General features: G+C 43.5%; 1 protein-coding gene across 1 annotated transcript in view; it reads right to left on the reverse strand.

Annotated features, from left to right (window-relative positions):
• Window positions 1–233: 233 nt before the first annotated feature.
• Window positions 234–17509, reverse strand: part of ZDHHC15 (zinc finger DHHC-type palmitoyltransferase 15) — a 28367-nt gene continuing 11091 nt past the window's right edge. Inside the window, exons 8-12 of the mRNA XM_055818364.1 lie at window positions 16602–16734; window positions 15293–15419; window positions 13654–13763; window positions 6908–6990; window positions 234–5719 (exon numbers count right to left, since the gene is read on the reverse strand). Of these exons, the coding sequence (XP_055674339.1) occupies window positions 6947–6990; window positions 13654–13763; window positions 15293–15419; window positions 16602–16734 (414 nt within the window). The 3' untranslated portion in view covers window positions 234–5719; window positions 6908–6946. The remainder of the gene's footprint in view (window positions 5720–6907; window positions 6991–13653; window positions 13764–15292; window positions 15420–16601; window positions 16735–17509) is intronic.

Raw genomic sequence — 17509 nt, forward strand, 5'->3', positions numbered from 1 at the left:
TACATATTGAGGAGGAAGAGGAAAGACTCTCTCAAAGGGAGATGGAAGAAGGACAAGAAGAACAAAGCTGCCTACTGGTGGGTGTGACCTCAATGTTAATTACCAGAAAAGAAAATAAAGCATTAAAGCAGGAAGAGCACGTGGTACCACCACAACCTTGCAAAGCTGGCGCTGCCAAGCTGTTTGACAGACCATTACTTCTAATGAAAAAAGCCACTCTACCATGCAAATGCTTGAACGGATGGTTTCAGAATGAGTTTATTTTTGCAAATGTTCTGTAACAAAGCAGAAGCTGATAGAATTGGAAAAGTATCAATAAAATCAAGGTATTTTCAAGTACTACGGATCAATTTCAAAGAGTTGTACCACAGGAGTCACTGAAGTGAAAACATGACTCGAGTTAATTCTGGCTTAATAAACAAGGTCAATGGTACCTCCTTAACCTGCTAATTCAACACTTCTGTGAACCAGCCAGCTATGCAAACAGAGTATCTGTTCCGCTGGCCTAACGACTGCGTGGGAGGCAGCGGGTCCCTGAATCCACCTTAGCACATCAGTCTTAATATCTGACTTCGGGGAAGAAAAGGTAAAGGGGTGGGTTTGTGGGTTTTTTTTTTTCCCTGAAGTTCTACATTCATTTTATGTTACAGACTTTATGCATCAGGTTCAGTAACTAACACCAAGTTGTGCTTCCAGTCCACACCAGCAGACAGAACTAAAACCCTACAGCTAGTACAGCTCTTGCTGAATCACATTTCTGGTTTGTTCCAGGAAGGAAACATTCATTGCTATAATGCTATTGGGAAGCTTCCTGGTTCTTGTCAATGACAAACACTACACACACCAGGTGCAGCCTGCTAAAACCCCACAGGACGGCTCCCTGTTAAAGGAATTCCATCTTACTCCACCCCAAAACCATACTGTACCAAGTCAGCGAGAGGCAAAACAAAATTGCAGTGCAGTGAGGCTTACAGAAGTCCCGACTCCTTGGGCAGGACTCACTGGCCAAGGAGAGGGCTTGCCACAATACTATCCACAGAAACATCAATATGATGTTTTCTCTATAAATGTAAATGGGAGATAAGGGGGAGAGGTGAGGGGGGGGCTGTTAGTGTGGTCGGTTATTTCAGAGCATTAATTTTGGAGTACAGGGATGGGACAGAGTGGCAGTGAAATCCAGCGAGAAGCGTTCTTTCTCACACGACAACGCGTACTTGGAAAAGCTGCTTATAGCAGAGACCGTCCTCACTCACAAAAGACGTGAAATGCATTTGTAAAATCCTGAAATACAAATAAATGGGCCAAAGGCAAGGTACAACGCGCTGCACCTGGGTCGAACTCTTGCTCTGCTGTGCCCTGACAGACGCTAACAAAACCACGGCTGTGTCCCACGCTTCCAGACTCCTGGTGAGCCTCTTGACACCTGCAACGCTGGCTCCCGCTCAAGCCCTAATTACTGCTACCTGATGACTGTCGGTAGAATTACAGACAGCATCTGGTGGTCCTACTGCAGCTCCCACGGTCCCATGGGAATAACGCCAGCGGTGACGGGCACCTCGGTGAGCAGTGGGAGGCGCGGGCCATGCTCCAGAGCAGCCCCGTGGCCACGCACAGAGCTCTCCTGGCAGCCGCCAGATCCACCTCCCTCCGCTACGTTAAGCTAAGCCAACAAAACCGTTCCTCTCTAAACACCAGGTGCTTCTACACCTCAAGCTCTACCAGCAGTACAAGATCCACGAAGGACAAGAGCCATTTCTGATGCCGAGCCCCAAAGCGCTTCGCTTCGCTTCTGCTTTATCCTGTAGCATGGATCTGATGCCAAGCCAGACAGAACAGCCCCCGGCAGGGGTCAAGACAGCTGCCTTGCTGCTTCCACGCTGCACCGGGTGGCAGCACTTACAGCCACATTGCTGAAACCAGCATCACAGCTGAGAGTCAAACCTCGGGAGGTTACTGAATTTTTGGGGTGCCACTGCACTGACAGCACCTAACTAGGCAGAGACTGACAGTAAATGTCACGAGGTAGCAAACCTAGTGGGAATGACAACACTGCTCCTGGGCACACGGGGGGCTCAGGGTGTATCTGAAACGCTTGTATGGCCGCACAGGCAGTACGACAAACAAACCGGTCAGCACCCGGAGCTACGGTATTGCCAGTACCGGTGAGACTTGTCAGAGTGAGTCCCAGGGCCGGAATGCTGGGATGGAGGGTGCAGGCTGTTGAGGAGGGGTGGGCAGGGCAGGCGAGCTGGAGGTGCCACGCTGCACCCAAGGGAGAGGTTTCATCGCGCAGCCCTTACAGGTAGTGATGGTGTGGTGGGGAGCCTTGGTGAGGGTTAGCGGGGTGGAAAACAAAGGAGATGTTGTAGTGGGTGTACCCCTTAAAGAGCTATTTGCATGTAACACACTCAGCTGAATGCTTCATCTCCTTTGTTACCTGCAGCAGTGAGTACAGACAGCCTGAGGAATTTCTGTTTTCCAGTGCATTTACCTAGCATGTTGAACAGAACTTTACACATCTTGCATTTATCATATGCTTTGTATGAGACCTTCTTTCAGAAGCTAAGGGGAAAAGAAAGTCAATTTAAAAAGTAAATAGCAGCCAGGCTTTAAAACCGCAGGTAGCAGGGCGTGCAGGCAAAATTGCTGCTTTTACACTGCCCAGATCTCTAGTTAACAGCCTTTTTAAAGGCCAAAAATACTAATTGGAAAAACTGTGTGCTCCTTAGTAGGCCATCTGCACTTACGTTTGCGGCATCAGCTGCAATAATGCACCGAGCACAAAGATCTCAGCATCAGTATTTTGAGAAACACTGTTTCCCCGCAGGGATCTGACTGCTCATTTCCATGCTGCCTTGAAGAACCCAGACGCGTAATGTCTTCAGCAAGCGCCCCACGGACACCGTGTTCCTGGACACCCACCTCTCGCTGCAGCTTTCTGCGCTCGGCTTTAATCACGGGATGCAGAGGAACCTGCCCAGCTATTCTGTGGCACGGGAACGCGGCACCAACAACACGAACGCCAGGCGCAGCATACGGATATCTCCTTTAAGTACGCAAAAGAGAACAAATGAAGCTTGTTCCGTCACTCAGACGGACGTTTTCTCCACATTTGGTCCTGCCTCATTTTGACACAACTTCTGTATTTGTTTCAAGTTTCATCCTGAAGCTTTTAAAAACCTGATGCGTGAATATTGACCTGAAGCGGTTCTGAAGCCATCAAACTATTTACTGTTCTGACCTGGACAAGTGTTAGTTATAACCGAGTGAGGCTGAGCTGCTCGTAAGGAAAGGGAAAGACCAGCCATAACTCCTTACAGGAAAGGTTACTGAGTAAGAGTAAGTTCCTTGGAAACCTTCACAGCCGTTTCTGAATCGGAGCTGGATAGCTGCGTGTGATATCACAAAGACATCTGGTTTAGCCATCATTAGAAGACAGAAATTGATTTTATATACTCCCTAAGGAACAGCGCTGCAGCTCGACGGCAGGCAGGGATGCTGCCTGCAGACCTTGTAGGCAGCGCTGCTGCTGCTGCTGGTCAGAGAAATACAGAAAGAATGACGTGGCTGCAACCAGAACCAAACCCAGAACAGATACAAGAACCTGCTCAGGAAATTCCTGTAAATCCACATGGTTTCAGCGAGAGCTCTGATCCTGCTGTCTTAACAATATGCTTTAGTTGACAGAATGAAAGTCACCAGATCATCTTCCTGGTTTTATATATGAGGAATTTAGAGTTTTAAAAGGCACAAGCAGCACTTCTGATGGTGCTGAATTCCTAGACGTGCCCTACTGTGTTCAGCTGCCACCTTCCTCTCGAGATCCCCCTCCAGAACATATTTTGCCAGAAATACGGTGATTAATTCTACTGCCATCTTCCATCAAACGCCCTTTAAGGTCCACCACAGGATCTACATTAGAAATGCAGGGTTAGACTGACAGGAAAAATAGTTTCAGCACTCAACAGCCCTTTGATGACCGAACCACCCAACAGACGTGGCTGAAAAGACTGCAGTAGGAACATGCAAAGCGTGCAGCCCGCTCCGAGGAGGAGAGAGACTGACCTACAGTAAGGCTGGCAGAGCCCACCCTGACTCCTAACAACTAAACTTCGGTGATAAGACATTCTGCAGAAGTTGCTGCCTGCTCTACACCGAACTACAGAGGCTGATGTATAAAATACCTGCCTGCAGGGCACAGTCTATACCTGGTAAATGTCTGCTCCTATGGACAGAAAATCTGTGCAAGACTCTCTTCTGTCTCATGAACACATTTCCACTGGTAGCAGCAGCAGAATAAACAGAGGAAAAAAGGATTTAGTATGTAGGCAAGGCCTTTGTCACCAAACAGATACTTATCAGGTAATTTCTCATGACATGCACAACTGCTTCTGTAGTCACTGTCAACACAAATGGGCTGATAAACACAAAAACAGGATAGAAAATGTTAACAAATGATCTTAAAGGCAGTATACTAATACTTTAAGCATGCACCAAATTCAAACATGAGTGATGGAGTTGCCAGGTCTGAATCATGCAGATAAAAAACCTCAGGTCTAGAAAAATGCATATAATCCTGCCAGCAAATTCTCAGTTCTGTTCCACAGAATAAAAAGTGATACATTCCTTTGACTGCAAATGGAGCAAAATGAAGAAAAAAATCTGATCCCCTCTCACTGCTGAAAAAACGTTAAACTACCAGTCAAGACATTTACTTGGGAAGAAGTCTGGTAACAGTCAGTACATCAACTGTCTCTGGAATTATGGGACTAAACCCACCTTTGTGGAGCGTAAACTCCGAACACTATTGTTGGCGCTAAACGTTCAGTGCACATTTCCAACTCGTGTTTCAAATTTACACCTTCCTTTCTGACTCCATAAACACACAAATTTCCATCAGACACTAATCCAGGAATGCGTTGGTATTTTAGTCCTAGGAATAAATGCAAAATGTACTGTCTAAAGTTCCCTTTTGCATTTTAGGTGCCTGCAAGTAGGATTAGGCTTAAAGGGCACTATAACTCAAACTCTAAGACAATTACACGCTCCTAAAAAGAAATATAACAACAACAACAAAATAATCTATGGCCACAATATTCTTGAATCTTGATACTGGCAATGTGAATATTTTATTTTCATACACAGCTGCACATGTATATATGCATGTTCAGCACTTTGTCTTTCAACACACTTACATCCAACTATCAATTTAGTGCCAAATTTAAGTGGGTCTGTCTCTCATTGAGTTGAACCGACTCACAATAGAACTTCAAACATATTAGAAAATCTCACTTGTCAGAGAAGGTTGGAGAATCAGTCTCAAAGGAAATACCATCCCCAAGAATATTATGGCTTAGAAGAATTTCAAGAACTCCAATCCCTGATGTCTGCAAAATGAAAAGGCCTTTGGAAATGCACTCGCATCAATATTTTTTACCTACTTTGAATAAAAAATATATATTATTTATAAAATAAAGAGAGCAGGCCAAAGAACATCGGCCAAAATCACTCTATAAAACTGTTCTCTTCACTCCGTGACTTAAACTTATAAAGCCTTGGAACATCTGGATAGCAGGATTTCTGGAGAAGCGCTCTAGAATGCAGATTCCAATCAGACAATACTTCATGACGGTTTCTAATCTTGAAGATCCACTTGTTTTCTACCCCTCGAAACTGAAGCCCATACCAAGAGAAGGGATGTTGACTCCTGAGAGGGAAGCTGAAATTTAAAAAGAAACACATGCAGCTATAAACACTGATGTGATGAGCAACAGATGGCTGTCCAATCTTGGCTTTGAGCGTTGTTTTAAAGCCATGTAGAACAACAGGGAAAATGTTGGTTTTTTACTGCTTCAGTAGAACGGCAGTTTGTGGTCCTCAATGGCTACTGCCAGAAAAAATACTTTGGGTTTTTCCTACTCAGTGGAAGAAAATGGAATCGCATCTACAACACGCAAGAAGCCCATTTACAAAAATCCTGAGTTGCCCTATGCGTGTGCAGAACTAGGATTGCAGCACTTTGCCATACACTTATTCAACGCCCACAGAAAACAGAGGGGCAAATTCTGACTGCTCCACCTCCTGCAAGTGAGAGCGCAGAGGTCCATCCTTCAATCTCAGTCCATTACACTGCACCGTGAAAATGTTTCATGGAGACGAAGAGGGGACAGCCTGCAGCTCGCTGCAGTGGTACCTGTGCAGGGTATCTCCGCATCGCTGTGGAAGTCAGAACAAATTACAGACCAGTGAACATTCCGGTAGCAGCACCTTCCCCGGACTGTATCATCTGTTGTTGCACCCAAGTTTCTCCAGGGTGGAAAAAGAAATAATTAAGATACTAGCAGCTGATGTGGGCATTATGGGTTACTTCCATTTATTCCCAACTGCAACTTGGCTGTTCCCAACTTCAGTTTCTTGTATCTGCACCTTCCCACACGTTTTGTGAATCACTGAACAGACCTCCAACCTTCTAGTTGTACATGCTAGTGGCAAGAGTCGTTCCTGCCACATTTACCAGAGGAGCTGCAGGCTTTGTTCCCTCCCCTACCAACAGTGCTTTCAGCTCTTGGCTTAACTGTGCCAGCATCCAGCCAGGGCTGCGGGCTGGCCACCGCTTTCTTTTAGGTTCTCCTAAACACAAGATGGATAACTATTGGTGAAACACTACCACGTGCAGATGCATCAACACAAGGCTCCGGTGAGAGGGTCCCTGCCCCTCGGTGGGCTGAGGTCTAGATGGTGTGCCACCCCCACCGCTGCACCGCCCCAAAGCCAGCGTGGAGGTCTGCACGCCACAGCCTTCTGCACGCTGGGTGCGCCGCTGCTGCACCCCAAAGCTGCCCAGCATCACCTGCCGATTGCCCTGCAGAGCGGCTGTTTCGAAGGGAATGAAGAAATAAATACTGACCTTTCTGAACCAGCTTTACACTGCTGCATTTTCAAACCGCTATGTCTCCTGTTCTATGGCAAGGGATGAAGCTTCACCAGAATCTATACAATGAAAAACAAAGTAGTTAGAGGTGAGTAAATCTGTTTTTCCTCACTGAGAATGTATTTTTCACTAAGTATGGGAGTGTGTTTTTAAGAATCATTCCAAATAAAAATAGACAAGTTACCTCTCTGAGAGATGACTGAACAGCAGTTTTTAAACTGAGATTACTCTATTATTGGCTTTATCTATTTCATAACCATGTCACAAGCTTTCAATCCACAAAGACAAATACAGATCTTTCAGTTTTAATGGAACATTTCAGGCCTTTCTGGTTAGAAAATGATACTGGTTTACTTCTGTTGCGTAAGACAGAATCTGAAAACTCTAAGCTTAGAGCACTTCATTTGCTGATGCCTTACAAAAAAGAAAACTGGTGGTGAGAAAACAAGGAAGAGTAAAACATCATTTGTGCCTACGACGCAGCCCTGTAAAACCCTTCTGTCAGATGGCATTGAGGGTACCAAAGCTTAATGAACCAGGAAATCGTGTTCTCTGAATACTGTTGGGTTAATAGAGCTGTGGTAGAAATACAAGGTAATATATTTCATGTACGCTTGGTAAGTTTATTCCTAAACATTTTCACTTGCAAAATAAAACCATCATTTTTGTATGAAGACACGCAGTTTCAGCTCAAATCTTGGAAAGCTGTGGAGGGTAAGACTTAAGCCATATATAAGCAGCACAGAAATTTCTACTTTAAACCTTGCAGAGAGGTAGAGGCAGTTTGGCTGCTTTCATCTGATGCGGAGGAAGCTCAAGGTCAATCTGACACAGCTACATCCACATGGAGCCTGCTGAAATGGCAAGTGGCCTGAAAGCAGCTCATAACTCACAATCAATGGACGCAGCACCCTGGCTGGTCGTAGGCAACAACATTCTGCTCTTCTGTAGAACTGTATTATTACGGTAACCAATACCGAAGAAACTCAGAGCAATTTATATGCATAAACCTATCTTCATAACCTGCCTGAGAGACAGTGTCCTGGTTTCAGCTGGGATAGAGTTAATATTCTTCTTAGTAGTTAGTACAGTGCTGTATTTTGGCTATGATGTGAGAACAGTGTTGGTACCACACTGATGTTTTCAGTTGTTGCTGGGTGATATTTATACTAAATCAAGGACTTTTTGGTTTCTTGGGCCCTGCCAGCAAGAGCGCTGGAGTGACACAGGGAATTGGGAGGGGACACAGCCAGGACAGGTGACCCAAGCTAGCCAAAGAGGTATTCCATACCGTATGGCGTCATGCTGAGTATATAAACCGGGGGAAGAAGGAGGAAGGGGGGACACTTGGCATGATGGCGTTTGTCTTCCCGAGTAGCCGTTACGCGTGATGGAGCCTGGCTGCCCTGGGGATGGCTGAGCCCCCGCCTGCCCGTGGGAAGTGGGGAACGAACACCTTGCTTTGCTTTGCTTTGCTTGTGTGCGCGGCTTTTGCTTTACCTATTAAATTGTTTTTACCTCAACCCTTGAGTTTTACATTCCTTTCTGATCCTCCTCCCCATCCCTCTGGGTGAGGGGCAGTGAGCAAGCGGCTGCGTGGGGCTGGGTTGCCGGCCGGGGTTAAACCACGACAGCCAGGAAGGTTATCGTGCTGTATTTCTCCCCACCTGAAAACATGGTTAAGCGAAACACACTGTCCTATTAAAAACATTTTAAAATCTGCAGCAGTTATAGGATAAGATCAAGTTCCCAAATTCATACTTCTGGAGTTGTCCCCATGCCTGCTAAAAACAGGATTTAAAAACTGTGTTGCTCAGTAGACATCTTATATCGATCTTGTGCCATTCAGTTTTAAGATCGAGAGCTCATTCTAAGACATGACGGTCAAAATGCAAGAACAGCATCAAGCAGTGTCAAGTATCAAATTGCCACAGAACTCTAATTTTCTGCAAATGAATTTTCTCTGTGAAGGTGAAGAAAGAAAAACAAAAAGCAAACACTTCCCCCTTACCACTCAATGATACAGACATAATAAATAAATAAATTTGCCTAGGGCTCTTATTTGCTTATTATGTATAAAAAGAATCACTGCAATTTCCATTATCAGGTTATTTTCGTATTTATTAGCATAGAAATCTATTTTATCATGCAAAATCTAATGCCAAAGGGAACTGATAAAAGGATGCACGAGACCTGCTGGCTCTGGGACGTTAGTCTCACTGAACTCTCACTACCAATTTTTTATGGAATAACTTTTTTCTTCTAATTGATTTAGCAGCAGCAGATCTGATCCACATACAAAACCATATTGCTTTTACTAAATATATTCACTAATTAATTTAGTTGAACTGATGCAGATTCCTGCACAGGTCCCCCTCCATTGTTTCAAAACTGATTATAAGGCAGCCACTGATGCAGGGTTTAGCACTGCTTTAATTTAATTTTTTCCTGTCAGACACATTTATATCATGCCTAAAATCCAGGGATGCAAACCTAGTCCTTTGTCTCAGTTTACTGGATTGGCCAATACACCGCTGTACTGTCTGAGGAGTCTCTGCTCACTTCCAACATCTAAGCAGCTTTGAAAACGTCTCGACGGATAGCAATTCAGTCTCTACAGCCACAACAGACCACTGCTCTACTCAGAGGACTGCTATGCCAAATTAGCTGGTATGTCAGGACATGAAGCTCCTTTAATTAGACTCCTACGGATTTGAATTTAAATTCAAATCACATGCCTTCAGACACCTGAAGCTTCATCACTCCAACAGAAATATCAGCTTCCACTTATTACTCAGGATATACTCGTTTCTGCTGGAAAGATGTTACTCAGTACAGATGACAGATTTCTGTAGGTGAGAACAATTTGGGAAAGATTTGATTAATACTGAAGCTTTTTGTACAAGTTTAAATGACACACATGATTAAATTGTTCCATCAATGTAAGAGATGAGATGTTGCTATAAAGGTACAGAAATGGCTGTCCCGTCCTAGGCTCCACCAGACAAAGAGTGCAAGCAGTCACAGTACTGACACATCCACGACCAACGTGTCAAATACATTCCAGATGAGTTCTTTGAAAAAAACGATAACCTCATAAGCTGCCAGCATGTGACTCGGGGTAGTGCTCTGGCTAGACAGATTAAACAGATGCCTGTGAATAAGGGATGAGCATTAATAAATCTGAAAAAAAAAATCAAATTATCATGGATCTGGAAGCAAGTGTTTTCAGTATCTGGCTAAGAAATTAAACAAAAGGTTTGCCATAATATTTTTCTCCCCGTATTAAACAACAAAAAACCTTTACAGAGCCAGGATTAAGAAGGAAGAAAATCCAACCACAAATGGCACATTTAAACATCTGTATCACAGAAAAAAAGGACAACCCTGTGGGCTAAGATGATTGAGAAGAGAGCCTGTACGCTCCTGGGACCTAGACAAAGCTACCTCATCTCCTTGCTTTCAGCTGGGCTTGTCCTCTCCTCGTGAGCGCCCCAGTGCCCTTTAATGCTCATCTCCCCAGGTGTTCACACACAAACCGATTTTGCTGTTGTGGGGACTTAAAAATGCTCAGCTTTATGCAGACACAGCATCAGCAGGGCAGAAGCAAACCACTGCAATAATGCAGTTAAGCACAGTAACATTGCACAAAGAGACACTTCATCAAGCTCCTCCTTTTTCGTTATTTCTGTGGTATTTCTCTCTCCTGCAAGAGCCCCGGGTGAGGGACTCAGCTGAGGAGACCACCCCTGGCGACTCCTGCTCCATAAGAGAAGCACACAGGCAGTTCCAGGTGAAGCTCCAGGAGGTGACAGACTCCACTCACACCCAAGAGAGCAGCTGTTACTCTGATCTTGGTATGGCTGGCAGTGCCATCACCCGAGGCTGCAGGATTGAAAAACGTCAACTTCCACGTTTCCTTGACTCCACTGCCTCATGTCCAGGAAACAGGAGAAAGGACAAACCCGGCACCTTTTCTTATACAGCTCCCTCTCCCTCAGCATCTTTTATATTAATCAAAATGATGCACAGACATCTGTTACGTCTGATAGCGGAACGGTACAGTTAAGAGCTTAGAGAAAAATGCTCCACAAGTATCACAAAACTACTGACTCAGAAGCATTCCACGTGTTATATGGTTGGACTCAAGGATCTTAAAGGTATTTACCAGTCTAAATGGTCCTATCATTCTATGATTACCGAATCAATGGGGACCCTACCTGGCGGTCATGGAGAGCCACAGAACTCACAGCAACCCTGCCTGTTGTGGAGCTTTTTGATGAAAGCTCTGTGCATCACTGTGCATGAAACAGCAGCAGCAGCAGCAGCAGGGCTGAAAGCTGCAGCACAGGCTGTGCCTTACTCGGTCCTGCAGCATCAGCCACAGAAGCCCGCAGGGAAGGGCGCCAGCTTCGCCTGCCAGCCACACACACTGCCCCCCAGGCTCCCTGCGGGATTCCATCTGGCAAAATCCACACCTTCAGACTGGAAGCCGAGAGGAGGATTTCCTCCAAGGTTTGCCCTAGCAGCTGAATTCCAGCTCCACACCACTGACTTGCAGGCATAAAAGTGACACAGTCTCCTTATCTAGGGCATTCTTTTACTTGTAGTTCCCACCTTTACCTCGTAGCCGCTGCCACAGAATTAAAACTTGCCCAGCTGCGGAGCAAGGCCCGGGGCTGGCAGGTAGCCGTCTACTCACCGTGCGTGCTCAGCCTGTTTGGTCACTTGTGCCTATAACTTTGTGTAGGCTCAGTTTGGCTTTTACACGTCAGTACGGGGTTCTCACCCTACCAGTATTACAGTTCTGCAGCTTCTTGGAACGAGACTGCAAATATTTTCCCACTGAGAAAGACTAGCAGAGCAGAATGGAATCGAACTGAAGCTTTCGGTTGGAAGAGACCTACAAGAATCATCTAGTTCAACTGCCTGTAAATGTCACTGCTTTTATAAGCACTATACATTGTGGGACTTCATATAAGCTCCGGATGCAGATTCTGGGGTCTGAGCTGGCCAAAAATCACCTGCCAAATGCTTTTATACTTAAGAATTATTTTTTTTATTCAGAGGATTTATACTTTGCAAAAGTTGGAAGAAGTTCTGACTCATTCCTAAGGGAGTTATTTTAAGCATCAAAAACAATACACAGAGATGCCATATTTTGTTATTTTTTAAGGCCTATTTGTGTTACCTCGTAATTGCCAAAATGTATGGAACAAACAAAGAAGAACAGGTAGTTTTCTAACACAAATACAAACTAATTAAAGCAGTTAATCTGGAGAAAAGCTGAAATGAGCCTCTTCAGTCCTACTGACAAAATCCTGGAGTGTATTTTCCCAGCAGTATGTGAAGTGTGCCTTGGAAAACCCACAGACTGTTTATTTTACAGTGGAATAACTTGAACAAACAGCTGCAGGTAAGACCTAAGCAGAGACAGAACAGCAAATACTGTGCTGTTAGGATTAAAGAGCTCATTGCACAATATGATGCACAGGTACCACAATGTTCACATGAGAAGTTTCTGTTACCCCCTTTAACCAAGACTATAGCCTTCCTCGCACGTTCCCAAACATACATTGAGCACATATGACTAAAATGTATACCCTGAAAGGGAGCATTATCAGCAAAGTTTCCGAAAACCATTCTGAAGTGATAAAGAGCACAACTATGGAAATCACATCTCTGAACAGTAAGGCAGTTCTCCGAGTATAATTACGTGATCCACTAACTATAGTAACCTGAGAATTAATTAACATTTTCACCATTCCTTAAAGGGAGAAGACAGGTTATCACATTTCTTTTAAAAGGAACCTGTGGATGGCATCTTTGCTCCATGGGAAAAAAGTATGAGCCCTTGCTTAATTACAAGCTTTCTGAACCCTCAGACAGGGTAATAGGGGTCTCTGACATGAACCCTGATATTCAGACACATACTGTATTCTTCAAAGACCAAAGCTTGGAGGTAAATATGCCAGGAAAAAAATAATCAAGTTGAAATAGAGAAATGTAACCATAAAGAATCATTAAACTGATTTTGGATGCATCTAACAAAAATCATCAAGAATGGATATACATATAAAGTCTTTCTTCTAATAGGACATCCGTAGCACAAAAGGTATGTTTACATTTCAGCAACTGATCAAATCTATTGTACAAACACCCCAGTTCACCTAGAATTCCTCTCAGCACATGTATTTCTTCTACGGAGATTAGTGCATAGCTAGGCAAGCATCAAAGCCACACGGAACTTCTTTACTCTTGTAATAAAGCTGAACAAAGAAAGTATAAAGCAGCGTCCTAAATGTATCACTGCATTCAGGTGTTTACGTGCATGTTTTCAAAACTCTCAGAGGATAAATGCACTTAAAAACCCCAACTTTGTATTTTCATTTTTACAGGCACAACTTTATGTCTCCAATAACTGTGCTGTGTGCAGCAACATTTATAAATACACTCAGTTTGTGGAAATTTTAGTTTCTCTCTGCAACTTGTAACAACCTCTCAGTTCATTTACTTGCAAGTGGAAAGCTACTAAGAAAAAAAAAAAAAGGATGACTGCAAAGTAGGTCTTATTTTTAGATTTTTAGTCTGTGTTCATTAGTCAAGTCAGAGCTGCCCAGTGACTTAAGCCAACACAATTTTTTTATGTGATTAACTCTTATAATTCATCCATTAGTCACTGTAGGTCAAGACACAACTCATTTCCTTCAGTGTTACCTTACCATGAGGCTCTTCATCTATCCCATCATCTTCCCACTGCTCTTCGTTTGCTAGGAGAGGATTCTGAGCTTCACACAAAGCTCTCATGGGGAAAAAATGCCCATCGCCCTGGCTGCACGGAAAAAGGCAGAGAAAGACACTTCAAAAAGCAGCAAGTGACTGTGAAGGCCAACAAGTTCTATAGAGTTTATCTGCAAAGTTTTCTGTTGCCTGTACTTCCCATGTTTATTTAAAATTATTTAAGTTTTGAAAAGTAGCTTTTCAAAAAAAAGCAGCTCAGAAAGCAAGTTTTACTAGCAAGTCATTTTGGTCCTCAATTCCTTCTTCCTCTATAACGAATGAAAGTTCAAACCTCTAGCCTGGAATTAAGCCATTTTTAGCAGAACTTAAATGTGCCTAACTTGATCGAGCCATTTAGACACAGAAAAAAACCCAGAAAAAAATTAACTCATGGACAACTAGAAGTGAGAGGGGAACTAACGAAAACATTTATGTAGAAGGAGCAATTTCTACCATTGTTATAATACCACAGGTATAAATTTTAACATTTACACCATAGATTCTTCAGGGCAGAAGTTACACTTCTCCGAATGATATCCAGTAGAAAATGGCCCCAAATCTTAGATGTTACTAAAAGCCAAATAAAAGACTCGCTTTCCTGTGACCTAAACCTGTACACAAAATGGAAAAAGAAAACAGATACAATAAATACACTGCAAAAGTTGCAAAAGCTTTGCTTTACTGCTCCCCAAATAGAAATGTGTATCTGGATTTCAAACAAGGGTTTGAGAGTATGTTCAAATTCATGTAAACGAATGAAGTTAAAATCTAGATGTGCTAGCTTGGTCTGGGCCATGCCATATTTCCCAACATCCAGCAGCACAGACAGAGGAACCATAAACTAGCTGAAGTGCCTTTTTTTCTCTGAGGATTTATCTTTATGCAAGGGAAACAAGCGGAGCGTCCTCCCTGCAACGACAACGCACAGGGGTAACGCGCCTCTGACCAGCGCCCCAGTGCTGCCTTGCTGTAACGGCCTTTCTGTGCCAGTCTCTTCCCTTTCACTGCACTGGGGAGTGGAAAAAGCTTTCTGCGCTCGTCTGTTCCCTCTAACTATACTTAAGATTGAAAAACAGATGGCAGTGGGGATCCAGCTGGGCCTCAGACTTGTACATTGCTGCTTGCAAGCGTTGTGCACTGTGCTGCCAAGAAGTTATTTTAAATTGTACCCAGTTACTAAAGGAATTAAATTCCAGCGTACCTTACTATTGGTCTAAGTGCCAAAACAACACCTTCCCCTACATTAAGAAACCTAAAGTCTGTTTCAGGCAGAGGAGTCCAACAGATGAAGAAAAGAGCATCTCTGAAGTTCACACCCATCCACGTACGTGCCCCAGGAGTGCAGGCTGAGTTCATACACCCTGTGCAGCCCATGCACCCCCCACAAACCTTTCCCTTCCAGACTTCTGGTGAGCAGCATTAACGCAGAAGATGTCTGCTGTGCATTTACAACGATGCACAGTAATACCCAGCCAAGCCACACAATAATAGGTGTAACACATAAGGCTACAGGAGACATTTAGAAGTCAGTCTCTCCAGTTAATTGTGTAAGCTTTCAGCACTGACTTGATTATTACTTACCTAGAGGCGATAGGTAGTAACCAGAGCTTTTTTTCTTCTCCAAACACTTGCTGAAGATTCTTTACAAAGCCAAGATTGAATCCATTTTTATCTGGGCCATTTTGAAACACTGGAGCTGAGAAAGCCTCTACACACAGATGCAATTTCAGTGAAAAAAATTAAAATCAATGCCAAACACTCTGAAACAGGATTATGCATGTTGTAGCCATCTAAAGATAACATGATTTCACAGATTATGAGCTAGCATTACAAAGATATAAAGTTTGAAAAGAATAGCTTTTTTATTTTGCAAGCCTGTAAAGGCTTAAACCGAAGGTAGGAATTTGGTTTTGCAACTGAATCATACAAAACAGTCAAACTGAAGTACAAACTGTTTAATCTAGAGAGTAGCATCAAAAGACCTTTGTATGAGACTTGTTGAAATTCAACAGGTAGAAATTTCTAAGTAAAAAATCTGCAGAATTAAGTAGGTTGGTCTTCAATGCGTATTTCAGAAGTGGCATTGGAGATTTCAATTGCCTCATCCAATTAATGATATAATAAACAGGAATTAGAAGCAAACATATGCAAATACACCCTCTGTTATGGTGAGACATAAAATGAAAAAGAGAGGGGAGGAGAACCTAGAGTGCACTAGAAACAATTTTATCTACCTTCTAAGCTGCTACAGAGATCTGATGTTCAGGATAGATCAGCTTCAGCACCCCAGGGAATAGGTTTTAAAGTTAATAACTGTATAAAATCTGAATATTTGCTCAAACTCATGACAGTATGTCTTCTGTTAGAAAACTTTATTCAAAAAGCTTTAAAAACTGAACAACATGTATCTGAGGAAAAACAAAAAAATCACTTGACAAGATCAGGCAGTTTCAGATTTTCATTTCACTGGTTTCACAGTCGTAACTTCTTTGCCTTGTCAATGAAGATGGGCACTGTTTTCCCAAGCTTACTAAGCTGGTTTAGGATGCACTCCAGCATATGAGCATAAAGAACCATTATTCCTGAAAAGCTGCACTCATTTCACAGCAAATGTAGCTATACATATGCATAACATTTTTATAATTGGACTTTTACACTTCAAGGCTCTTGTTTCCCTAACAAAGCTTTTGTCACACCAGCTAATAAACGTAGCTTATTTGAAGTGACAAATATCTGCAGCACTGTGCCAAAATCTTAAATCTTCCTCCCCTCATGAGGCAGTGGGAAAGCACAGATGTAGAACACAAATGCCTGATTTATTTATTTATTTTCTTGCTATGGCACTTTTAGTGTGTGGCACTCACTTAAAGACGACATATAAGGGCCTTACCTAAAGTAGAACGGTTTCTGCTAACGAGCCAACAATGGTAGCCAAACAGAAACATAAGGCTTACGAAGAACATGACCGCCACAAAGAGAAGGAAAAGGACGTGAAATTTGGAACGTCCGTTAGTCAGCTCACCCTGGAAGGAAAAGCACCACAGAACAAGTGACAGGAGCAAATAAAAGCTGGAAATTCTTTGTTCCTAGAGAGAAGAAAGATATCCTCTAAAAATCCTATCTGGAGTTCTCAAACTGGTATACACAAGAGTCACAGCTCACTATAAAGTGCAAGAAGAGACAAAGAAATGATCGGGTACATTTCCCCTCCAGGAACCCCAGCAGAAAGAGGGGGGTCTCACGACTAGCTTTCTGTGCGTAACAGAGCCAGTACAGTCCCAGCTTCCCACAAGAAACATGCCCACGGGGAAATAAGCAGACGCGCTCTTGAAGCCGTGTTTACGTTCTGCCGAGTTTCCTGTGCATACATTAAACCCTGCACCTCCTGCAGTATAAGTCACGCCCAGAAAACCCAGCCTGCATAGCTACAGCAACCAGGTAGCGTTAGAACTGAGCCAGGTGGTTTGGGAAAGTCTAAAAGCCAAGCGGGACCTTACAAGCAGAAGCAGCCCTTGCTCCTTGCTACAGTAGAAGAGTCAAGTGCCAGAGGTCCTCGTACGCGTACATCTACAGAGAGGCTGTGGGGGCCTCAGAGTAAAATACCACATCTCGGCCTTTGCTCATCCCATATAAGCAGCCACAGAGCTCAAGTCTCTGCACCTTTCTTAGCACAAGCGACAATTCCCACGCGTGCCCCACGAGCATCTCGGGAGGCATTTTAGTGATTAGCCATTAAACCGACAGATCTTTAATAAATTAATGCACAGCAAAGTTAAGTTACTTAAACACAGTCAGAGT

This window comes from Falco peregrinus, chromosome 13 (genome assembly GCF_023634155.1).
Source record: "Falco peregrinus isolate bFalPer1 chromosome 13, bFalPer1.pri, whole genome shotgun sequence".
NCBI lineage: Eukaryota > Metazoa > Chordata > Aves > Falconiformes > Falconidae > Falco > Falco peregrinus.